We start from the raw sequence: 27359 nt of genomic DNA, 5'->3' as shown, positions 1-27359 counted from the left end.
ATAGTGAAATGGCAATCAACTTTTCATTATTGCCAAAAGATGAGATATATGAATAATTAATGATTTATTTATGACCCTAAATAATTTGTCGTCGTAAAAAGACAATGAAAATTATCTTTATAGATAGTCAGCTGAGTGTCCCCGTTCCAATGTCCTGTGGAATTTTTTCAATATACAAGGTATCTCAATATTCGTGATATCATGTCGAATTTTGGATTAGGAAGTATGTGTGAGACATACGTTGTATTTCACGATTCAGGTTAGGGTTGTTATTTGTTTCTTCGAATCAAGATAGTTATTTCCATTATAAAACTGGTATGTCTCTGTGTCCCTCATTAGAATGACAAAAAAAAATTGGATTTGATTTCTGCTATGCAACATATATCATGATCTTATTTTTATTCAGTGACAGGAAATGTGAACATTTGGATTGAAAGAAAGTGGCTTTACAAAAACAGTTCGTGCAGTTCTTCTGAGATATTAGGTCGTTTCAAAAGTTTTGTCCCTCTTAATGTCATGTGTTTTTGTAGCTATATATCTCAATGAATATTTATACTACTGTTTCATAATATGTCAGAATCGATGGACAATGTGTGCTTTTTATATTGATACTGTTTATTTTTTCTATTTTTTCAAGTGTTTTTCTTTTTTCAGCTGAATTCTGAAAATTTTTCTTTACGGATTCAAATTGAACCAAAGCGCTGCCAAAACAGCGCTTTTGGTAATGACTGTGATCATGAAGGCACTAACACAAGCAGATGGTTCAATTGCAACAACAGCCATAGAATTAATATAGTTTAAAATGAACTAAAAAACACGCTTTTGAAGAAAATCGAACTAAAAAGTTAAAAATATTTTTTTGAAATAAGCTTAAAACAATAACGAACGAAAAATACTAATATTATTGTGAAAAAAGCGACGTGCACTTGATATATAAAAGTAATACCATTCTTTATTACAATTTTGTTATTATATTTTATCGTTCTGCTATTTTCATTTATATCAATTATTTTTTACAATTCATAATACACAAGTTTTCAGTGTGTTCTTTTCATTATTTGTAACGTGCGTGAAGATTAAAAAAACAATACCGAAAACACGTTTTTTATTCATTTTAACAGCATTCAAAAATACGTACTTTGTTATGATCATGACCAAATTTTTAACTGTTGTTTCTCATCACGTCACCAGTGAAATATTAATTTTTCAAAAATGTGGAGAAATGTTGAATTTCATAACTCCCATATTTGGCTAATGGTTATTCTAATTCAAATCGTTTGGGCTATGTCGATGCAAAATTGCATGATCTTCAACTTGAAAGAGTGAAAAAAGAATAGGAATGTATTTTTTCAGAAAAAACAATTCACCGTCACAGTTACGGGCACAGGCATAATTAGGTTTTTTGAATAATTCAAAAGTAATATTTTTTATAACTTGTCCTGTTATCAAAATCGTTATTGGTGGTGGCACCAATAAAGATAGGTATATAATGACCTCCCTTATTGACTCGTATATATAAGCCAGACTACTTCGTTATGAACCATACTTCAGTTTATTGAAACAGTATCAAATCGCCACTCTAGAAGTTTACAAAAAAGTTCCAAAAAAAAGTTACTACAGCAACTACAAACATTGTTCTACAGTCATGATTCAACCAGAAGCATGGTCCAAAAATAGCGATATGTGCTTAAAGTCGAGCAAATTTTACATGAATAAGTATAAAAATTTATTCAACTGGAAAAGCGATGAATCAATATTGGAATTTGGCATGGGAGACGGCAGAAATTCTATGGAGTCATTATGGCCATATTTACCAACGAATTTCAAGGAGTACATCGGCACTGACGTATCAAAAATCATGGTCGAACATGCTAGTAAACAAGCGACGAACGACAGAATGAAATTCATGCCATTAGATATTGCCTGTCCGAATATGTCAAAGGATTTTATAAGTAGGTTCGATCATATCTTCTCATTTTTTGTCATGCATTGGGTACAAAACTCAAGGTGAGTCACACATACTTCATCACAAGATATTGAATTATTTATTAAGTATACTTTATTATTTTAAATCTCGGGATTGTTTTCTTTGCTTCGTTTGAGAGTTTTCGGCATTTCCTTGATACAAGTGATACAAGGCACTGATTGATTTATTTTAAAAAATATGTTTCAAAATATGTTTATGCTTTGAAATTTGTTTTTTCCGTCCACCCGCTATCGCACCCCTACGAACGACAACCCTCAGAAGTCGAAACTTGTGCGAGCTAAGGACTGTTTAGGTCTTACCTTTTGACGTTTGATATTCATTTTATTTGAACACGTTTAATTTAAACAACGTTTACCAGACTATACTGTATAGGTAGTTGAGTGAGATTAAAAATCCGAAATATATCTGGAAATATTTATTATTTTTCATAAGTATTTTTAAATCAAATCGGTTATTAATTTATTAGGTGAGTTGAACAACAATTCGAAAAACAGACCTTAATTTATAGGATCAAATATACCATAGAACCAGATATTTTGTCCATTCACACAATTTTGTTACATTTCGAAATTATTTTTATATTAGAAATTACTGAAATATTCTTTTCAAAAATTTGTTTTGGACAAGAGAGTGAATTTTTATCCTGATATATTGCTATATATGAATATAATAATAATTATACATTTTTCACACTATGAATGTGATTTGATAAGCGTTTCGCTACACGGTAGCTTCATCAGTTATATTGCTACATCAAACTGTTCAACGATATCATTTATATAATGGTAGATAACTCAAAACTCAATTGGATAAATTATTTTATGGGAAAGCTTTCTACTACTCCATCTTGATACAGAAAAATTTGGGAATTTTCCAAAGAAAGTAAGGAAGTAATCATTGATACTGAAGAGTGATCAGTACCAATCTGAATTACGATTTTTTATGAAGAAGAACTTCATTTCCAGATAGGCAAGCCTAATATAAACAAAATTAATGTACTTTATCTGAATATAATACATAAAAATCAAAATAAATTAGTCTATTATAACCAAATAACAGAAAATCACAAAAAAAGAAAAAAAAAACTATATCGCACATATTCTATATAGGATAGACGTTTACATATTTACTTATATATTCATTCAAAACAAAGTCTTAGTTATTATTATATTTTAAATATAAATTAGCTTCAATTCAGTTCATTGTTATGAATGTTACCAAGTCCCTCTTGAATAGACGGAGAGAAGAAGAGTTTTTTATGTTATTTGGTAGTTCATTGAAACTATCCAGACCTTTGAAAAATAACGTGAATTTGTTCTTGGGATGTGAAAATTGGTGTTAGATCTAGTATCATGATGATGTACTTCACTATTTGTGATCAAAAGGTTTACTAAATATGTTGGTTGCAATTTATTTATCATTTCAAATATAAATATCTTAGTTTGATAATACAATGGTTGAGAGACATTAAGCCACCTTAAACTACAGAGCATATAATGTATAGGTGTCATTCTATTGCAGAGAAATATTATTCGCATTCCACGATTTTGTAATTTTTGTAATTGATTCAATTTGTTCTGATACAAGAGATATAAGAGAGTCCTGCAAAAATCGTAATGAGGTTTTATTATGCAATTATAGCACGTTATTTTGGCATACATTGATAATACAGATGCCACTCTAGAAAAAAATACAGTTTCTTTGATATTTTGCTTATTATATAGTCAGCATGATCATTCAATGAAATTGTGTTATCTACAATGAACCCTAGATACTTAATTTTAATCACTATTTCTACATCAGTTTCGTAAATTTTGATTTTGACTGTGTTTCTTCCAATTTTATTTTGTTTATACTTTGTTGTAATGATCATCGCCTTAGTTTTAGTGATATTAAGTTCCAGTTCATTTATTCCAAGGTCCAACTCAATATTTTTCAATGAATTATTCATCTTTTCAATAGCGACTTGCAAGGTTTTATCGTAGGTATATATCAATGTATCATCTGCAAATAAGTTAATCACATGATCACCATCTACGTAGTTGATATCGTTTATATAAATCAGAAATAGTAAAGGTTCTAATACACTACCTTGTGGAACCCCAAAATCATTCACTAGCTCTTGTGAGTAAGAAGTGTCACGAATAAATTTGATCTACTTATGTCATCGATGACATCGTAATGACATTCATTCACCTATTTGATTAAATCCCAGTCAAAATGAATCTTGTTTAATTTGAAAGGGTTATATTTTTAGGAGTGACTAATATTTTGGGAATGAAAGTTTTTGGCTTTCTACTACTCCATTTTGATACAAAAAAATGTGAAAATCTTCCAAAGAAAGGAAGGAAGCAATCAATTTTAAAAGAAGTAACTGTATACATAGATGTGTAGATCATACACATACACATATACTATGTAAACCTTGGGTTGGTCGTGACTGGCCTTATTTCTCACTTGTTAAGTCGCATTTGAGGTACGGAATTCCTTTCTGGGGAGTATGTTGCGAAACTCAAATGCAGACGGTGTTCATCATTCAGAAAAGGACTGTAAGATTCATGTTCAATGCCAAAAGTCGAAACTCCTGCAAACCCCTATTTAAATTACATAAAATTTCAACGGTTTTTGGAATCTTTATTTTCGAAACAGTATGTACAATTAACAAACATGAATTGATAATTATTATGCCCTTCGTCAAACTAATGACCTAAGATAATAATAATAATAATACTTTATTACCTTTTAGACAAAAATTACATTGTATGGCAATCGTCAAGCTTATATAACTACATTTAGCGTGCTGTCTTTCGAAGTAGTTCTATTATCGAAGTCAAACAACAACAAATAAGTAACAACAACAAAACATCAACATAATAAAAATATTAATAAAAATATAAACCATGAAGAACATAGTACTAGTTAAAGCGGTGAAAACTATTCGAAAATTTCTGAGAAGCTGTAAAAGCAATTATTTATCAAAAAACGTTTCGAATTCGACTTGAATATTTTTATTCTTTCGCAATTTTTTAACCAAGTATACTTGGGGAATTCTTTCCAACCTCATATTTGGCAAATGGAATATGAAACAAAGAACATTGTCTTGTTGTCCTAGAGTGATAATTAAAATTCATAAGGAAGTTATTTTTGTTTTCAAATATATATATATATATATATATATATATATATATATATATATATATATATATATATATATATATATATATATATATATATATATATATACACGACTCAAAGATGAACAGTGAGGGTAAGGTTGAAATTTTGTATTTTATGAAGAGTTCTTTACAATTTTGTCTTGAAGAGACTCCTGCTATACATCTGATAATTTTTTTCTGCGCTTTAAACACTTTGTCAGCTAGCGCAGATGTTCCCCAGAAACAAAGACCGTATCTCAGTTTTGATTCAGCTAAAGCGTGATATAATTGTATTAGTTGGTGTTCATTCATTACATTTTTAAGGTTTTTCAGTTTGTAACTTTCTGAATTCAGGTGAGAGATAATATGTTCACAATGCTTATTGAAATTTGAATATTCATCCACATAAAGGCCTAAAAATTTTGTGTCTTGTTTTCTCAAAATATTTGTATCATTTGAGCGCAGTGATAAATCTAGATTACATTTTTTTCGTCTATTATGAAAACGAATGCAATTGGTCGTTTCCACGTTAAGCTGCAAGTAATTATCAACGAACCATTCATTTATGTTATTCATAAGAATATTGCATTGTTCGTTAAGAATTGTTTCTTCTCTATTGGAAACAACTATAGATGTATCATCTGCATACAAAGTGTACGAGGCTCCATCATAACTATTTGGAAGATCGTTTATGTAGCAAAGAAATAATTTGGGCCCCAAGATGGAACCTTGAGGAACACCTATATTGATTTGGTTTTCATCAGAATTGAAGTGTTCAATGGAATTTCCATCTTGATATCGCAGACTGACATATTGCATCCTATTTCTCAAAAATGATTGTAACCACCTCAAAGGAGCATCCCGAACTCCATATCTAGATAACTTTGTTATGAGAAGGTCGTGATCAACGCAGTCGAATGCCCTGCTGAGATCACAGAAAATCCCCACAGGGCACTCGCCGGCTTCGATAGATGAAATTAACTTGTTACACAAGTTATGCATGGCTGTTGATGTAGATTTGCCTGCAACAAAACCATACTGTGTATTTGTTAATATATTATTCGCATTTACAAACTGAAGAAACCTGTCCAGAAAACAATACTCTATGACTTTTGAAAATGATGATGGAACTGTAACTGGCCGATAATTTTCCATCTGCGACGGACTACCTTTTTTGTGAATTGGAATCACCTTTTTTTTTAACATTGATGGAAATAATCCATAACAGAATGAAGTATTTATTACATATACTAATGGTTTCGCAATTATTTTCAGTATCCTTCTTACTAAAAAGTAAGAGTTTTTCAATTTTGGATATATTGAGGATATAAGTTCATCTTCCGTGAAATGACAAATGCTTTTGAAATTGATGTTGACTATAGGTTCTCTGAAATTAACTGAAACTTGCTCATTTTTGCATGATATTTTTTCTAAAATATTTTGATGGATTTTCTCAGGAACTGATTCGAAAAACTCATTAAACATATTGGATACTTCTTTGGGATTCTCTATGGATCTACCATTAAACTCCAAAATCTTTTTTTTTTGTTCAACATATTTTTTTGTGTTATTTCAGACACAGCATGCCATGTTGCCTTATTTTTGTTAGGTGCCGTCTCTATTTTGTGTTGATAGTATTCTTGTTTGGATTTTTTAATCAATTCTTGGTGTATTTTTTTCTCTTCTAAATATATTTTTTTGAGTTCGGGTCTATGTGATTTTAAATAATGCAAATATTTCAATTTTGAACTTGAACGCCTTATATCTTCAGTGACCCAATTTTTCTTTGATTTTCTCATAACATGATTTTTAAACGGGAAATTATTAAGAAAGTGGAAGTTAATGACATTTAAAAAATACTGAAATGCATCATCAACCTCACTAATACTATATAATAGTGTCCAAATTTCATTTTGTAGACCATTTTCGAAATTTTGAATGGATTCCTCATTAAAAGATCTATGTTTCCTTTTACAGTATTTGATTTCATTTGTAAAATAATCTAATTCATAAAAAATCAATCTATGATCCGATTTTACATTGTCGAAGACACCATTTACACCGGAATTATTGAAATTGACGAATATTTGATCAATAGTTTTTACTTTATGTCTACTCACTCTGGTAGGCCATTTTATTTGTGGCTTTAAATTAAAACCACTCAACATATCGCATAGACTTTTAAAGTCTGTGTCTTCGCCAGTGTTATACGAATCTAGATTGAAATCCCCGCAAAGCATATTCTAGAACTCCCTGAAGATTATTATAAAATGTATGTAAGTCTCCTGATGGGGAGCGATAGCACCCTATTACAATTGTGTTTGTATTTTCTACTTTAATCAAAACACTGCAATCTTCAATATTTTTTTCGTCGCAAAATTGCGATAGATCAATTTTAGAGTAATTTATATAATTTTTCAACCAGATTCCTTCACCACCACATTCAAACCTCGCTCTGCAGAAATAATAAGCAAGACAGAAGTCTTTTATTACATAATGTTCTACGTTATCAACTTCTAGATGTGTTTCTACCAGACACAAGATATCAATATGCTCAAAAATAGAAATACTTGCGAAAATTTGGTCCAATTTCAAGAAATTGCACATTCCTTGCACATTCAAAACAAACATTCTAGGATCGAAAATATCTGCACTAACTAGCTGCGTGGATTTTCCTTCTTCTTCGGGTAAACAAATTCTCTGAAACAAGCATCAGCTGGCCATTTCGTGGGATCCATGGCCGCTCGAAAATTTCTTTGAGATATTGAGACCTTGAAGGACGAATAAATATCTGGAAACTTTGAATTGAGTTTCTCACATGCCACTTCAGGAAAACTCGATTCCAAAAAGGATTTAAGTGTGGACACTTCAGTTCCTGGCGGCATTCTGCTTACATGAAGAATAACTTTTTTTTTGGTTCCCTTGAGAGAATTGTTCTGAACGTTGGTATCAATTACCATTTTGGGTTTTCTTTTACGTTGAACAGATTTCCATTGGTTGGCTGAAGAGTTATTCAGAGAATCTTCCTCTTGACTATCAGCATGGGATGTACTTGGTTGTGCTAAAGAGATGTATTTATTTAGAGCAGATTTCATTTCACATTCTGCCAGAGCAGCTGACACTTCAGATATTTTAATTGGATTATGTTCAACTAAATCCCTGTTCCTACAATCCATCGGCGCCGCTTCTGTTTGTCGAGAATAAGTATTCTTATCGCCCATTTTTTCTTGAATTGTATCTCCTTTTTTAATGGCCGTTTTTTCTCTCAAAGGTTGTGAATTGTTTAAAATATTGACCTGGTTTATTAATAAATTAATTTGATGTATTAATTCCTCGATGATAGTATCTTTTTGTTTCACAATGTAATTGAAGACTTTTATATCAATTTTGTTGTTACTGTCTGACAGGTTTTTTAAGGCATCAAAAAAGCCCGTGTCAATATCATCCTCGGTTACCTTTACTTTTTCACAACAAATCAAGGCATCGTTATCAGTTGTATTTAAATTTAAGCTTTTTGCACAACTTGGATGGTAGCTGCTATGGCACAATGAGCACTTAACATCATTCACTACTTTAGATTTACACTTTTTACAGAACAATGTTAGATTATTTACCCCGGCACCAGCCATCACGTGATGCCTGTACGAACGTAGAAGAACGTAAAACGCAGATTACTCATACCAGCCAATATTCTAGTCATAGACTTTATATATTATAATGGTCTCAAGATGTTTGACCAATTACCTGACCATATTGAAATTTTAGAGGATAACTGTCTATTTCGAAAATCAATGGTAGACCTTATTATAGTTTAGAAGAGTTCTATAAGGACAGCTTTCTCTGATTTATTTTTTCAATTTGAAAAACCCAATACTATTATCATAAACTGAATAGAATCAGAGATCCATACCTTTTATGAAGTATATCTTCTCTGGTAAAGACGGGTTTTTGCGTTTTCACCCAAAAAGTTCCGTTTTTTTTACAGACAAGCGTTTTTGAATATGTATAATATGCTGAAACCTGGAGGAGAATTATTTTTAATTTTTGTTGAGAGAACTTCAGCTGACGAAGTCTACGATTCTTTATCTAAACATCCCAAATGGAGAAAATATGACCACGAGAGACTTATATCGCCCTTCCATTTCAGTACAAATGCACAGAAAGAATACGAAAAAATTCTGTGCGAAACGGGATTCTCAGATTATTCTTTGGAACTGAAAAAATGGAGTTACGCTTTTCCCAGTGAGGAATCTTTCGAAGGTATTTTGAAAATATGCGTCTTCTAAGTAATTCACAAAATAGTTTTTCAGAACTGTTCTTCAGTACGAATCCTATTATTGCGGAAGTTGCCGAGCAAGATCGCGAAGAATATAAGAAATTCTACATGGAAAAAATGAAGAACGGCAGTTTGAATTGGGCTAGCAAATGCGATAAAACAGGAAAAAAAGTCTTTCATTCCAGCTTCAAAGCGTTTGTTGTCTTTGCGAAAAAACCACTCGAAAATTCTGATTGATTAATGTAAACTTGTCAAAGAGAATCTATCATAGTTATAATATACTTGGGGCTTGTAGTTTCAATAAATTTGTATAATTGATTATGTTGATGATGATGGTTCAAAGTGAGTGGAACTGTTCAACGATTCAAACTCCATTAAAGTTATCAATAACACCGACAAACACATTAATGACCTTGCTCCATCAATTATTGATTATATAATTGAATGATTCACATAATTTTTTGCTTGACTCAAATTATTTTCATTTTTGACCAGAAGAAAACTAATATTTCCCAAAATGTTTTTTTAAATTTTATTCGAGAACATCATATTTTCAAATTGATAATCAATTGAAGTTTGAGTTATATAACTACGATTTTCCTTAGATGCAACATTTCTATCATTATTACATCCATCAGAAATAACTTCAACATTCTTATTAGTCAGTGAGCTATGCTTGAAGACTGGAAGTAAACAAATCTAAAGAAATGAACTTCAAACGTTCAAGCCAGTCTTGAATATACCTACACAGTAGGTTGAATGGACTGATGCCTATCACAAAAAAAACTACTCCCCTGGCTTATACCACGAAGGGCGTTGGATTATATCCGACAAATTACGGATGTGCAGTTGGTTAGTACCTCGTGCACTAGATGGAGTGACATTTTGTTGTTCGCTCCAACATAGGAAGAGGAATGAAATACTCTGAAAGAATTCCGATTTTCAATTATGGAATATCATTGACTCAAGTCGATGATGGCCACTATCTTGCACTGATGAGTGGCTAGTGCCCGAAACCGGTCTGCAAGTGTGCCCGTTCCAAAATTGAAGGTCGACTCTTTCAGTTGTATAACCAATTGCATATGCAGGAAATTTTCTGTGAAGATTCCTGCACTGACGCCTGTCGGATATAATCCAACGCCCTTCGTGGTATTAGCCAGGGGAGTAGTTGTTTTCTGACAGGCGTCAGTCCATTCAACATACTGTGTCTGTATATTCGAGATTGCCCTGAACGTTTGAAGTTGATTTCTTCAGGTTTAACTTCAACACTGGTGCCACAGATATAACGTAAATATACATGGAATATCCAAAAAATTATCTGAATGTTCCAATTTCGCCGACAACGTACATTCGATAAGCAATTTTCATATTCGTTTTGCGTGTTCAAGTGACAAAACAATCAAATCGCATGAACTATTCCCACACTATTTGAAACAGGTCAATATCAGCAAGGCGTCTGATTCTGATGAAATGCCTGTCATCGTACTCAAAAAGCACGCCAATGAACTCGCATCAGTATTTTGCGAACTTTCCAACCTATCTTACATGAGAGAAGTTTTTTCTTCTTGTTGAAAGATTGGTCGCGTTCAGTCTATACCCAGAAAGGGCTGAAAAAATCTTTCACATAACTATATACCAGCCACTCTGCTATCAGTGATATCATGGGGAAAGCCATAAACTACCATATTTTTAAATATTTGAAAGGCTCTAACATCTCGAGCGATCATCAATAAGGCTTTTGGAAACAAAGATCGTATGTCACCTATATTTGTAATAACGCAATCGAGAAACATAGAGAGTCAAGAACTGTTGCGCTCGATATTTCTGAGGCCTTTGACCGACTGTGACATGATGGTTTACTGGTCAAACTACACTGCTATGGCTTGTCGAATCATTTTTGTGTATGTATACCTCTCGATTACTTTTACCATCAACGCTGGTGTTCCCCAGGGATCCATCCCGTCTCCAATCTTCTTTTTATTGTATATCAACGACTAGCTGGAAAAAATCAAGAATCTAATATATTGCTTTGTTGACGACATTTGGCTCGTCATTCCATTTGTTCTCCAGGATATTTGCTACGGAGGCACATCTTTACCGGCAGCAGAAGTATATCCTAATGAGTATCTAGAAGTGATTTCGAATCGGGTTGAAGTAACTAGTTTCTATTTAATGCGACAAAACACTAGGTATCGATTTTCTCCAAAACCGGATACAATTATTTTAGGACAAACATTTCCGTTTCCTGCTTCAATAAGTTTGTTCGGAGTTAAATTGGACACCAATATGTCTTGGCACAACCATGTGAAATTGCAAAGGCTGCTTCTCAAATTGTTGGAACACTGTTCCGAACCACAAAACTGTACATACATTAGCAACTTTTGATGCTATATAAAGCTCAGATCAGATCTTCTTTGGAGTATTGTTCACATGTATGGAGCTCTGCCCCTAAGCATATCCTGAAGCTGCTGGATTCCATCCAGAAAAGAGCCATTCGCCTGACTGGAGACACGAACATATCTTGCTAACTTGATAGTCCGGAACATCAAGGAAAGGTTGGAGATTCGTTTTTTTATAGATACTTTCAGTATCAAGTGATTTGGTACATTTGATTTCACCCAAAGCGGTACATATCAGAAATACGCGATGGACTGTGGCTGCTCATCGTTTATTTATTGTTCTCCCATATTTATAGGATCAGGAACTGCTGATGTAGATATGCGTTTCTTCTAATGTTCTAGAAAAACCTTGGAAATGTGCTGAATATGCTGAGTCATTTCCTGGGTAACTGCGTAGTGTCTGATGCAATGTTTGTTTATTATGGTGCAATCCTTAGACAAAGGGTGCATTGATTTTTCTGATATAACAACTTCCCCCTTGAAAAGAAATTTGATGCGGTGCTGCAACTTTCAGTCAAGCAAATGTTTTATGTGAGCTTAACTCAATTTCTTCCTCAATGGGTTCCTCTAGGTGGATACTAGGTCTTCTTCCTGGGGCTGGAAGTAATCTTCGTAATGAAGCGAAAGTTCTTCTGGGTCCAGGTGGTTGATCATCATTGCTTGATGTCATTATACCAACTTGCATAGAACGTCTTTTTCTACATTTACAAAATATGTATTATGGTATGGTATTAAAATTGGATGACTTTTATAAGTTACATTCTGTTCATTTGTATTTTTGAATACACTCTTGTGTTTCCAATAAAAGCATTACAATTATCTTGGAGTTTCAACATTGAATTAGTTTTTATATATCGTGTTTCGTGTTTCGTGTTTCGTGTTTCGTGTTTTTGGTAATTTATTGTTACAGCTAAGGGGTCTGATAATGCAATTAGCCAAGTATTACTTTGGATTTCATAGACATTATAATCTTTTGCAAATAAAAGTGCAATTAAACACATTCTAGGGAGTTCTAAAAGTGGTCTTAAAATTTGAGCTTCACACATTGCATTACTATCAATTGGGTAAGAAATTACATTTTGACATATATCAAGATTATAGTATGAGTTTTTACATGAACTTAAATTTTCAAATGCAGCATACAGCATTGAATCATCATTATCTTTTGCTATAAATTTCTTATTTGTGGGTAAAATGTGATGTAACCCTGTTCGATTGTCCAAAATTGGAATGGGGTACAATCTATAAACATTATATAATTCAGGTTCTACTAATGGTATTTTTAAAATAAAGACAAGTCTTGAATTTGCTTGAAAAGCTTGTATCTCAATTATGTCTAAATATTTTGATATTGAAGAAAGTCTTGTTGGTAAAGGTAAATTGTTTCTTTGTATTGTTTGAGCAATTTCCTGAAGGGACGAAACTAAATCGTTTGGCTTTATAATTGATGTGTGAATGATATGAAGTCTGGCAGAAGTAATTGCGTTCAGCATATCATTTAAATAATCTTCTAGAAATACATAACTTTCTAAAAGTTGTTCACAAATTTGGATGGCTTTCAATCTTGCGTTTATTAAAGATACTCTGTCAGATAGCGTATATATCCATACTTCAATTTGAATTATATCTTCATTAAATGATTTTTCATCAACTTGTAATTGTTGTATTGTAGTGTTAAATTCTTCGATTACAGAGGTTGTGACTGAAAATTGGTTTTTAAATAAATTTACAATTTGGTGTTCGTCTTTATAAATCTTGTTAATGCATTCATTAAAATATTCGCCGTCACTGGCATCAAGGTTGCCAGTTATTCCTTTCCATACGGAACCTATTCAATTTAAAAGTCCTCGTTTATATTGCTAATTACTCTTATTGTAATCAGTGGCGTCTATTTGCGTCTCTTCATATTTAACTCTACTGAATCAGCTACTTTATTTAAAAGGCTAATATGTGTACTTATCTCTGAACTGAAAGTTTTCATTCCTAAATTATTTGTTTCAAGTAGGCTTGAAAGCAATGGCTTCTTTTACAGGTGCCATATCTTTTACAACTGATAAAGTCCATTTTTCATTTGATATTTTCATGCTTCCTGTTTCATGATAATAAATACCTACAGTGTTGCTCATCGTTTTAAGGTTCAACTCAGGTCACCTTGAACTTCACTGTTCGAGAACTCTTTCATTTGGAGAACGGCGTTTATGTGGAATAAACTTCCTGAGATCATTTTTCCAAATGCTTTGCAAATGCAAATCGCTTCTTTCGCACAGGCAACGCTCTTAGATCGCCTTGAGGATTCAAGAATTTTCCTGTAGTGCTTGTGTTTTGTTCTTAAACAAATATTTGAGACATTTCGTTCTGGAGATTTTAGCCTCGAAGATGAGCCCGGAAATGGTCGACCTACAGTAATCTAGGACGAGGAAGAACTGGGCGTCACCTTCCATGCGGCTTTTGATGGTGTGAAACGTATTAGCAAGGTCAAAAAGCTCGAAAAGTGGGTGCGCCACGATTTGAAAGTATTGAGCATCGAAGTTTTTTCTTGCCCACCATATTCCCCAGACCTCTCGCTAACCGACTACTATCCTTTCGAGCACTTCAATAACTTTCTCGACAGCAAAACCTTCGCCAATCAGAACCAGGGAAACGACCTTCGTCTACTTCATCGAATTCCGAACACTCAATTTTTATGCCGACGGACTCATTTGGCGCTTATTTCCACTAAACTGAAGTAAGTAGATAAGTATCCACTGCGATATTACAGTTTGAATTAATCTCATACAATCGGACAAAAATTTTAAAACAACCAATATCATTGACAAAATGGTTTAGACTTTCACGGCTGAGGTTTTCAGTGTCATTGCTTTTCGAGTTTGAAAGCCGTGGATTTTTGGAATTTCTTCCTAACGTTTCGCTGGTGCGAGTGGCTAGCTTCTTCAGAGGTTTAACCATCATGGCTTGCTGTCCGATGACTACCTTTTAGACTTCGTAAAGCGTATTTGTGCCTTGTCAGGTAATCAGTTGTATTTGTACCTGTATTTGTACCTGCATTTGTACCTGTATTCGTATTGAGTGTCATCACGAATGTAATAACTCAGACCACTTCAATTCGAAGTAGCTGTGTCCTTGGCAGGCCCAATTAACGTTTTTTAAATAATTCAAAAGTAATATTTTCACAACTTGTCCTGCTTATCATGAGTTGTTATTGGTGGTGGCACCAATAAAGATAGGTGAATAATGATCTCCCTTATTTACTCGAATATATAAGCCAGACAACTTCGTTATGAACCATACTTCAGTTTATTGAAACAGTATCAAATTGCCACTTATTTTGACTCTAGAAGTTTACAGAAAAGTTACTACAGCAACTACAAACATAGTTCTACAGTCATGATTCAACCAGAAGCATGGTCCAAAAATAACGATATTTGCTGTAAGTCGAGCAGATTTTACATGGATAAGTACAAAAATTTATTCAATTGGAAAAACGATGAATCTATATTGGAATTTGGCATGGGAGACGGCAGAAATTCTATGGAGTCATTATGGCCATATTTACCAATGAATTTCAAGGAGTACATCGGCACTGATGTATCAGAAATCATGGTCGAATATGCTAGTAAACAAGCGACGAACGACAGAATGAAATTCATGTCGTTAGATATTGCCTGTCCGAATATGCCAAAGGAGTACATAAATAGGTTCGATCATATCTTCTCGTTTTTTGTCATGCATTGGGTACAAAATTCAAGGTAAGTCACACATTCCCTATCCCAAGATATTCAATTGTTCATTAACTATACTTCATGTTTTCATGTCTGGGGATTGTTTTCTTTGCTCCGTTTGAGAGTTTTCGACATTTCAACATATTACAACATATATGAGGAGCCCATGATTTATCTTGGTCCCCAACTTTCACACCAAAATAATGTTCATAGGCTGTCTGAACGATAGGTGTCATTTTACGTTTCTGAGCCTTAAATGTTATTTCACCACATATATAGCAAAAGCTATCGACAGAATTCACACACTTTCGAGGCATTTCAGATCAGCACTTAAATTAATTTAAAAATAAACTTCACACGATAATTTCAATAGCAACCACGTGCGTACAATTGACAAACTCACATAGGTTATATTTACTACTTAAGAACAGCTGATGAGAGGGGTGTTATGTAAACAAACATGTGTACCAACTGTTGGTGATGAAATATTTCATTTGTTGAAAACTCAATATACATATATATAATATAATGATACTATATCTTGAAAACAAGAGCTAATATATAATTTTTATAGTCACTTTCGGTTTTAACATGTGGAAATACATTAAAATCATCTAATTTCAACCCCGAAACAAAAACTTTGTTGTGTTGTGAATTGAATATCATTTAGATACAGAATGAATAATAGGGGACCAAGCTCACTACCTTGTGGCACTTACCTTGTGGCACTGCCTTTGTGATAACGCAATCGAAAAACAAGGAGAGTCAAGAGCTGTTGCGCCTGATATTTCTAAGGCTTTTGACCGTGTGTGGCATGAGATTTTGCTGGCCAAACTTCCATGCTATGGCTTGTCAGATCATTTTTGAGTGTGACTCTTCAGCTTCTGGAAAGAACGTTCCCTGCAAATGGCCGTCGATGGGTATCTCTCAAATACTTTTACCATCAACACTGGTGTTCCCCAGGTATCCATATTGTCTCCAACCCTCTTTTTATTGTATATCTTGGACTTGGAAAATAATAAGAATACAATATATTGCTTTGGTGACGACAGCACACTTGTCGTCCTTCCATTTGGATTCCAGGACGTCGGCTGCAGATGCACATCTTCACCGGCAGCAGGAGGTTGCATATCTCAATGGCGATATAGAAGCAAACAGGTTCATTTGTGTTTTGTCTCTGTTGAGAAAAGGTTTTTGCGTTTTTACCACATCAAGTTTGTTTTTTTTTCAGACAAGCGTTCTCGAATATGTATAATATGCTGAAACCTGGAGGAGAATTATTTTTAATTTTTGTTGAGAGAACTTCAGCTGACGAAGTCTACGATTCCTTATCTAAACATCCCAAATGGAGAAAATATGACCACGAGAGACTTATATCGCCCTTCCATTTCAGTACAAATGCACAGAAAGAGTACGAAAAAATTCTGTGCGAAACGGGATTCTCAGATTATTCTTTGGAACTGAAAAAATGGAGTTACGCTTTTCCCAGTGAGAAATCTTTCGAAGGTATTTTGAAAATATGCGTCTTCTAAGAAATTCACAAAATAGTTTTTCAGAACTGTTCTTCAGTACGAATCCTATTATTGCGGAAGTTGCCGAGCAAGATCGCGAAGAATATAAGAGATTCTACATGGAAAAAATGAAGAACGGCAGTTTGAATTGGGCTAGCAAATGCGATGAAACAGGAAAAAAAATCTTCCATACCAGCTTCAAAGCGTTTGTTGTTTTTGCGAAAAAACCACTCAAGAATGCTGACTGATTCATGTAAACTTGTCAAGGAAAATCTATCGTTGTTATAATATACTTGGGGCCTGTAGTTTCAATAAATTTGTATGATTAATCAAGTTGATGATGATGATTAAAAGTGAGCGGATCTGTTGTTTTGTTTTACTCTGATTTTCAACAGTATTCTGCCATTAAGACGCTCCATCTTTCCTGGTATCTTTTTTCTGGAAAGTACTCGAGGTGAAAATAAAGAAAATGTACATTTTAACTCATCAGGCAACATAAAGCTTGAAATGCTTTCAACATTTTTTAACGATTTGTTTGTGGTTAAGGTATTTTTTATTCCCTGAAAATCTATGTATGTCCTCTTTGAAGGCAATCCGCCCTTCTTTTCGAGGATCCGTCATGACTGTGATGAATTTTGATACAGCTGTCTAATATCTGGTCCAAGGAAAACATCTTCCTTCAACTTTGCCTCTGAGCCTAGAAAATTTGATATTAGGTATTCGAAACAATTCCCAGCTTTATGTGAAGCGATGATAAAAGAACTTTATGGGGAAGCACTTTCATGCAGGACATTCTTTTCGCCAACGTTAAGCTCCCTTGGAGGCCAACGGCGTTCTTCATTCAGAAAGTTATTATAGTTTTGGCATGTTTACATTTAAAAACAGTTATGAAAATAAAATTGTTTCTATTCATTTATCACATCGAATTAGCCCAAAAAAAAATCTTTTTCATAGAACAATTTTGCGTTTTGCAAAATAACCTGACGTTCTGGAATTTTTTGAGTGTTTTTCAGTTTACAGAACACCCAAATACATAGAAATAAGTTGAACATATCCAGACAGCTTCTTTGTTGCAGACTTTATTATAATCAGATCTTATTTTGAACTAAAATTCACAAACTTTTTTTTGGAAGGGATGAAAATTCACGAGCAAAGATTTGATCATATTCAGATATAGTGAGTTTTCTCCGAACCAACTATCACACTATCTAGTGTTATAATGCAGTGATGTTGAATATGAATATCATTTTTTGTTGAAACAAAAATTGACAAATCGTCAGCAAACTTTGTGTAGCTAGTTAAATTGCCGAAAGCACTACTGGATTCATTTAAGTAGGTATATCAGGAATAATATAGGTCTTGTAATGAACCTTGTGGGACTCAGAAACTAATTTCTACTTCATTCAAGTTAATTATTATTTTCATGAAAAATACTTACATATTGTTTTCTCGACATCAAATATGTGATCAATCAACCCAGTCGGACACCTGATATGAATTGATTCATATAGCCGTTTCTACCTGGTAGGAGATCTCTTGAAAAATGAAGCTTTCTATGTGTTTTACCACTTTTATTTGTAACTATCGTTACTACAGTTTCGTCCTATATGGACAGTTTCAAAGTAATATATTAAAACTGAAAATAAATAATAATGATAGCCCTTATACAGGGTGTAACTGAATAAGTGTAAAACATTTAAGGACGTGATTCCTCATCGAAAAAAAGATAGGATCTTTCATATAAAGAAATTTCATTGGACCATTCCTTGTCAAGATACAGCCCCTTAAAGGGGGTACATAAAATTTGTATAACAATTTTTTCGCTAGCACTAAGAAAGTTACAATATTGAAATTAACCTGACGTTTTTTACTACTAAAAAGACACTTAGCCAGAAATTTATTTGGATTACCTCATGGTTGTAAGGGGTGGAAAACGCAACCCCTAAAATTTATTTCCAATGTAACTGTTTATCTCATTATTTGTTTACCTTTTAAAAATTTATTTCCGATAGCCTGTTTCATTCTAAACAAAAAATGTCTTTTGGGTTTTCTGCCCAAAATAAACCAGTTCGCAGCAAAAAATTATTTTAGGAACAACTACAGAGATACATGGTAATAAATGCGAAAATACGAAACTAATCTATCTAGTAGGTCGCTATTAGCGATAGTGACAATTAAATTGGTATGACGCTGTCAGTTTGTGAATTTTCGAAATTGAATTAATACTAATTGTGTGTTGTTGTTCTCTTCTTAATTTGTTACTTTAATAATTCACTTTATTACTAAAATGGCATACACAAATGAGGAAATGGCTGATATCCATTACGTTTACGGTCTGTCGCAGGGGAATGGGTTAGAAGCTTCTAGAAGATATGCTAAAATGTATCCTAAACGACAGCATCCTTCACATAGAATATTTGCTCGACTTCATCAACGATTACGAGAATATGGTTCATTCGACAAAAGAACGCAGGATTGTGGTCGCCATCGAGAAGTACGAACACCACAGCTTGAGGAAGCAGTACCTAATTTGATTGGAGAACAACTCACTACCAGTACTAGAAAGATTGGTTTCCAGTTAAATGTTGATCATATGACAATATTTCGAATTTTAAAGGAACAACTCTTATCTCCTTACCATCTGTAACGAGTACAGGCACTGTTACCGCGAGACTTTCCGAACCGTCTTGAATTTTGCAGTTGGATGCTGGAAATGATTAGAAGAAATTGTGACTTTCTGAAGACGATAGAATTCACAAACGAATGTAGTTTTTCTCGGGACAAGATTATCGATGAAAACCCTCACGCTATTGTCGAAACTAACCATCAAGAACAGTTTTCTCTTAACGTTTGGCTCAGAGTTATTCGGGATGATTCAATTGGGTCTCATTTTCTACCTCCTCGATTAAATGGTGAGGCATACGTACAATTTTTAAGAAAAGTGCATCCAGTACTGCTGGAAGAAGTTCCTTTGGGCATCAGAAGGGATATGTTTCTCATGCATGATGGGGCTGCCGCCCATTTTAGTCAAGTAGCACGTCAGCATTTAACTGAAACATATGCAAATCAGTGGATAGGTCGAGTAGGACCACAGAACTGGCCCTCTCGATCCCCGGATCTCAATCCTCTCGATATCTCTATTTGGAGCCATTTACAGCATTTGGTTTATCGTACTCCTGTTCGCGATGTAGAGGACTTAAGAAACCGCATCATCGATGCGTGCAGGGTAATCAGAGAGACTCCAGGAATATTTGAGCGAATACGTGGCTCAATGCGCCGACGTCTAGACGCATGCGTAATGTCTGAAGGTAAACATATTGAACATTTACTATGATTTCTACATGTTGTGTGTTTTGTTATTAATAAATTAGTTTTGTTTACTATCCTTTGATCGTTTAATGCAGGTACTAACTACAAAATAACAATAAATCCAGTTCGCATTTATGGGCAAAAAAACCAAGAGACATTTTTTGTTTAGAATGGAAAGAAGGCTATCGGAAATAAATTTTCGAATGGTAAACAAATAATAAGACAAAAAGTTACATTGGAAATAAATTTTTGGGGTTGCGTTTTCCACCCCTTACAACCATGGGGTAAATCAAATAAATTACTGGCTAAGTGTCTTTTTAGTAGTATAAAACGTCAGGTTAATTTCAATATTGTAACTTTTTCAGTGCTGGTGAAAAAAATTGTTATACAAATTTTATGCACCCCCTTTAAGGGGCTGTATCTTAACAAGGGATGCTCCAATGAAGTTTCTTTATATGAAAGATCCTATCTTTTTTTCGATAAGGAATCACCTCCTCAAATGTTTTACACTTATTATTGAATTCCAGTTATTAAAATAATATTATAGATTTACAATTCAATATCAATCAATTCGGTGCCCCACGTTGGGCGCCAAACTCACATCACCTTTTTTTTTAATTCCCTCCAAGTCGTGGACTAGCAATAAGCAAAAATGAAATTCTTCCCAGAGGAAAATTTCTTTCTCGCGACTTAAAAACTCCGCAGGAATAGACTCCGCAGGAACAGATATCTTTGGCTTCGAAAAACTTTAGTGTACCCAGAATACTTTGCTGTTGAATTTGCTACCTAATTAAATGTTCCCGTCAATTTCGAGGTCTGAAATCCCTCAAGCCATGAATACTAATTTCTTTAATACTTTACTTTTCCTCCCCCCATCCTCCCATAGAACTGACACCGAACTGTATAAACTAATTAATTCCTTGTACATTGAAAATGAAAAGGTAGAAGCAAAAACCGCATTTTTTCCAGAGGCCTCGAAATGAAAAAGAGACGCGAAGGTAATAAAAGTCTTAATTTGAGCAGAAAACGGGTCACAACTCAACGAACTAATGAGGAAAGTTGGGGTTTGCTGAAAAAACGCGAGAATTACTCCATCTCGTCTAATGCAGATTTGAAGCGTTAACTTTAATTACGGAAGGATTGTCTGGCAATCCCTTCCGAGGATTCCTGAGAGGGGTCCAGACATTCCAAACTCCGGCAGCTCAAATTCAAAGTAGTCACAGAGCGGGTAATTAGCCTACTCATTAGGAGGGCTTATTTGCTTTCACACTTTCTAGTCGAGAAAATGTATTCTCAGAAATGAAGTAAAAGTGGCTGTGGGTGGTTACGTATCAAAACTAATCTCATTATTCTCTAATCACTATCTCAGGAATCTTCGGAACTTTACTATGAATTTAGAAATTTCGATCAATGGATAAATTTTAATTCATCTCATATACAGGGTGTCCCTGGACTTCCTCTTTTCCTCTCGGGAATGTATAGATGGGGTCAAAATATCACCAGTACTTCATATAACTTTTTTCCTAAAAGTCTTCGTAACCAAGTTACGGGCCCTCGAAGTTACAAAATGAAAAATGTTTTTCTTTGATAACTTTTCATGTGAATATTCAAAATCATCCAAATTTTGGTAATTGACTAAACAAATGAATTCCGTCGATGAGCTTTCATGCAGGAGTCAGTTGTTTTGCTACAAAGTCAGGAACGGACTACCCCCGATGGTCCACACCCCAAAACTTTGAAATGACAGATATTTTTCAATATTTTTCAACAAAATAAGGTTACTTGGACAATTTTATGAATAAAAGTACTCGTGTGGAAAGTAGATCGGAGCAACGAGTCTTGATAAAAATGTAGTTCTACTCGACGACATCAAACCCGCTCGTCCACCAATATTTGAAATGAATATTTATCAAAGCAGAAATAATAATGATAACGTTAATTCAACAACATTTATAACAGGAATAATACAAAGTATGCTAAAATGAAGTCGTAAACAAAAAGTACAGTACCTATATGGAAGTTTAAGTCACAATTGTGATAGCAGATATTTTTTCAAAAGAAATATCAAGTTCTGTAGATTCGTGGTGTTTTTAAACTAACAAGCTACTCTACTATGAAATGTCGAATTCATTCCATATTTTGTATGTACATAATACGTGTGGAATAATCACGTTTCGTGTTGATCAGTTATCTGAATCTCATGAAACTCAACATTCGAATGTTTCAAATTCTTCTTCACAGCTAAACTGTTGAGGAGTTTCACTGATAATTATAATTTTATGGGAGACATTCTTTAACACGAATCTAAATTTAGCTGAAAAAACGCACATCGGAAAAAATATTTACTATACTAATAAAAAGCAAACGAATGAACTACAAAAACGGCTGCACATGATCAGGTGAAAAATATCCAGGGAATAATTATGTTCCATTTCTTTCACAGATGTTGACAAAAAACCTTTTAGAAAGTTTTGATAAAAAATGAGAAACTGGAATGCGATTTTGTTTTGTTGAGTGGTGCGTTGTCATATGACTATCATTGTATTGTCAATATTCTATAGGATATTTTGAATTTTTTTGATATGGCCGAACAGTTTACATTCAATGAATATACAGATATGCATGTATTTTATGGACGAGCATTTTGTAATGCTGCAGAAGCTCGTCGTCTGTATTCCGAGCATTTTCCCAATCGAACGGTACCGTCAAGAGAAACATTCGAGCGTGTCGATCGCAGCTTGAGGGAGACAGGTATGTAATAATTGATAATTAATTTGAGCACGTTGTTTTATTTCGATATTATTGTAGGTACAGTTTTGCCAAAACGAGGTGGTGAGGGCGCTCCTAGGACTGTACGTACCGTTGTATTGGAGGAAAATATTTTGGAAGCCGTCGCTGATGATCCTTCAATGAGCATCAGAAATCTATCAGAACAGTTCCATATATCCAAGTCCACTATTCATAGAATAATTAGGGAACAACTGCTCCACCCATTTCACATCCAGAAGGTACATGCCATGACACCTTAAGATTTTCCAGCACGTCTGGAATATGCCAATTGGTTCATGGATAGGCAAAGAGAGGATATGCCTCTTTTATTAATCGAGTTTTATTCACTGATGAAGCAGGTTTCAGTAGAGATGGAGTTATCAAGTCTCATAATCTCCATATATGGGCCGAAGAAAATCCCCATGGGATATTGCAAACCAAACACCAACGGAAATTCAACGTGAATGTTTGGGCTGGTATCATAGGAAACCATCTCATAGGACCATTCGTTCTACAGGACCGATTGAATGGAGAACGTTATTTGGAGTTCATTCAGAACGATTTGAATGGACTTTTGGAACATGTTCCATTGCAAACCCGAAGAGATATGTGGTTTATGCATGATGGCGCTCCTCCTCATTTTAGTTTGATTGTGCGTGACCATCTGAACCATATTTTCCACAATAGATGGATTGGTAGAGGTGGGCCATATTCATGGCCATCGCGGTCTCCGGATTTAAATCCATTGGATTTCTTTCTGTGGGGGCATCTAAAAAGCCTTGTTTACGCTACACTTATTCACACAAGAGATGCATTGTTGAATAGAATAACATTACATTGTGAAGCCATACGAAACGACCCTGGAATGCTATTTCAAGTACAGAGAGGGTGTCTTCGCAGACTAAGAAAATGTATAGAGAGAGAAGGTGGTCATATCGAGCAGTTTCTGTAGCGGATTTTTCATTTCTGTTTGCTCTTGAGGCTCTTGAGTTTCGTTAGTTAAACGTGTTTGCATTATAAAAATTCGTTATGAACATTTTACCTATCATTTCCATTTTCCTTAAAAACTAATATTTTCGAATAATGGTAGACATCTCAGGATAAATGTTGTTGAATTAACGTTATCATTATTATTTCTGCTTTGATAATTATTCATTTCAAATAATGGTGGACGAGCGGGTTTGATGTCGTCGAGTGAAACTACATTTTTATCAAGACTCGTTGCTCCGATCGACTTTCCACACGAGTACTTTTATTCATAAAATTGTCCAAGTAACCTTATTTTGTTGAAAAATATTGAAAAATATCTGTCATTTCAAAGTTTTGGGGTGTGGACCATCGGGGGTAGTCCGTTCCTGACTTTGTAGCAAAACAACTGACTCCTGCATGAAAGCTCATCGAAGGAATTCATTTGTTTAGTCAATTACCAAAATTTGGATGATTTTGAATATTCACTTGAAAAGTTATCAAAGCAAAACATTTTTCATTTTGTAACTTCGAGGGCCCGTTACTTGGTAACGGAGGATTTTAGGAAAAAAAGTTATATGAAGTACTGGTGATATTTGGACCCCATCTATACATTCCCGAGAGGAAAAGAGGAAGTCCAGGGACACCCTGTATATCATAGTATAGCCTGACGAAAACGAGAATGAATTTTGGAAATGGGAATTTAAACCCAATTCGCTTTTCATTCCATCTCTTATGATATCTCTGATGAAAGACGGATTAGTCGAGCTCAAAAATGGAAGTGGAGGAACACTGTATTCAAATAGCAAAGTGGTTTACCCAGGCTGAAAACTCCCGGCCTAAGAAAGTCCCAGGAGTTTTCAAAAGGTACAAGAGGTACACAATTTGGTTCATTCATCAACATAATCTACATCAAGAGCCACACAATCATTCCAGGACCGCACTAACGATTCAATACCACTTTTGTGAGACAATTTATCTTTTGCTTCAAAATAGACCTCAGTTTCAGCAATGACATCTTCATTCGAGAGGAATTTCTTACAGGTTATTATTGAAATTATGTTTCTCTAGTAATTCCCTGATGTATTGCAAGGTCTGTGGAATTGGGACGCTAGGAAATAAGGAACTAACATCAAAAGAAACCAAAATATCACCTTCTTGCAGAACGATGTTTTTTGTATGTTGTATAAACTCTAAAGAGTTTTTCACACTGAAACCTGGTTCCGCAAAAGACAAGCTTTCAAATCCCTCAGTGAGCCACTTTGCTATTTGGTGTGTAGGAGCTCCAATAGCTGACACGATGGGGCGCATTGATTTTCCCGGTTTGTAGATTTTTGTGAGGCAATATAGTTTCGACACCGTTGGGTTAGTTAATTTTATTTATACGATTAGTTTCGGGTTAAATCACATTATCAAGTATAAAACTGAAATGTGAACTTTAAAAACTCGATCATATCGGTTTTCTGGTGATTTCATCAGAAAATACGAGTTCCTTGCTTAAATATTGCTTTTACTTACAGATGGTAGTTCCTAGAATTTTGGCTCATTTCAGAAATCTACTAACCTGAAAAGTAAAGAAAATGACGTTAATATAATATATTGTATGATTCTTCTGCATGATTCTCATTCAATATTATGTATATTACTGGAGTTTTTTCCCAACACCAAATCATTATTTTTAACACCTCGACACGTGTTTTGATCACCAAATGATCATCTTCAAAGAGGAAGATTAAAACTAGAAACTATTGCGAGCTAATCCTATTTATGCTATAGAGGTAACCCATACAGGTGAACCATCCAGGTGTACCAACCATACAGGTATACCAACCTAACTTAATTTTACAATTTTGCCTTATCTATTATTTCACAATATATGTTTATATAAAACAATTTTCAGCTATATAAAAATTAATTTCACAATATTGCCTACCCAAATTTATTTTTGCAATGTGTCCTTATGTAGTAATCAGTATACCCAACAACATTATTTTATTTTATTTTATTTTAACAAGCTATATAGTATGCTCTTTGGTATAGGTCCGTCATCGTTATTCATAATATTATTGTGTTTACTTATTTCTACACTCTCATAGGCATCTAGTTGCCTGTTGTTAGCTTGTCTAACTAATCCTAATGATTTGAATTCTATGGAATGGTTTTGTTGCAAAATATCATGAGCGACTGCTGATTTTTCAGGTCTTTCGTATTTTAAGTGTTTCGTATATGTAATTATGTCCGCTTATTGTAAGTGTGAATTTATGTGTATTTATGATCTCCTTGCTAACTATATATTTGTGATGTTATCATGGTGACTGTATGCTTTGTCATGAGAATTGTTATTCTTGGACAATAAAGTATATTTTGATTTGATTTGATTTGATTAGGGAGGGTGAGTGTAGACCCACGCACTTAGGCCACATGTGACCCATTGTACATCCTCCCGAGGAGTTGTCCTCCTAGGTCATCGTCCATCCTGTCCTTTCCAGGAAGGTGGACAGGTCACTGGTAGACATCTCCTTTATATCGGCAGGTGTAGGCCAAGACTCGCCGAACACACACTCTCTTATTGACGATAACTCCGGGCACTCGTAAAGGACATGCCTGACAGTCTCATCTTCCTGTTCACACATCCTGCATAGAGGTATGTCCACTAGCCCCATATTATGTAGGTGTTTCCTTAGCTGACAGTGGCCAGTCAGAAATCCTACTATAAGGTGTAGATTTTTCCTGGTCATCGCCAGATATTTCTTCGGCGCCAGCTTCCCAGATTCGCCCAAGGTGATCCTGGCAAGATTACATCCTTTGATTTCATCCCATCTCTTTAAAGATTGAGCATGGGTGTAACATTTGACTAGTTCCGCAATTGTCGAAGTCATCAGGCTGTGGGTGCCACTGGGTCCTAAAATTCCTAATCCAGCCGCTTTCATGGCTGAAAAGTCGGCAATGCGACTACCACCACTCCTGTCGTGTTCTTTAACCCACCTCAGGATAATGTTATTAGCTACCAAGGCTTTGGCTAAATCTTGGTGGCACTCTAGTGCTAGCCCTGAAGTAACACGCTGTCTGTTCAAGACTAATAGTGCTTGTCTGCTATCAGTGCAGATTGTTATGTTTTTGCCAGAAATTCTTTTCTTGGTTATTTCTTTTGTGGCGATTGAGATACCAGCCACTTCTGTTTGGACCACGCTGGTATTTCTTCCCATTCCCCACTTAATCCTTAGGCTTATTGATCTGGAGTACACTCCACATCTCGAGCCTTCTTTAG

At 34.5% G+C, this 27359-nt stretch overlaps 2 protein-coding genes across 6 annotated transcripts in view; one reads left to right on the top strand and one right to left on the bottom strand.

Moving 5' to 3' along the window:
- The window catches only part of LOC111504686 (kin of IRRE-like protein 1), an 833154-nt gene that overhangs the window by 742127 nt on the left and 63668 nt on the right, over positions 1 to 27359 (bottom strand). The window lies entirely within an intron of this gene.
- Positions 1177 to 17381, top strand: LOC111506333 (juvenile hormone acid O-methyltransferase). 3 transcript variants are annotated; one of them, XM_074182205.1, is made up of 3 exons: positions 1177 to 2007; positions 9128 to 9402; positions 9453 to 9736. In XM_074182205.1, the coding sequence occupies exons 1-3, from the start codon at positions 1646 to 1648 to the stop codon at positions 9653 to 9655; spliced, it is 840 nt and encodes a 279-aa protein (XP_074038306.1). In that variant the 5' UTR covers positions 1177 to 1645; the 3' UTR covers positions 9656 to 9736. The 3 variants fall into 3 exon arrangements, with proteins under 3 accessions (XP_074038306.1, XP_074038305.1, XP_023017133.2); XM_074182204.1 differs by lacking the exons at positions 9128 to 9402; positions 9453 to 9736 and adding exons at positions 16768 to 17042; positions 17093 to 17381 and having other exon boundaries at positions 1373 to 2007; XM_023161365.2 differs by lacking the exons at positions 1177 to 2007; positions 9128 to 9402; positions 9453 to 9736 and adding exons at positions 15085 to 15563; positions 16768 to 17042; positions 17093 to 17381.

The sequence above is a fragment of the Leptinotarsa decemlineata genome, unplaced genomic scaffold (genome assembly GCF_025532065.1).
Source record: "Leptinotarsa decemlineata unplaced genomic scaffold, Ldec_3_MD MMD2_tig00026328_RagTag_RagTag, whole genome shotgun sequence".
NCBI classification, from domain to species: domain Eukaryota; kingdom Metazoa; phylum Arthropoda; class Insecta; order Coleoptera; family Chrysomelidae; genus Leptinotarsa; species Leptinotarsa decemlineata.
The sequence above is the reverse complement of the archived record's forward strand: the minus strand, read 5'-3'. Positions and strand labels throughout refer to the sequence as shown.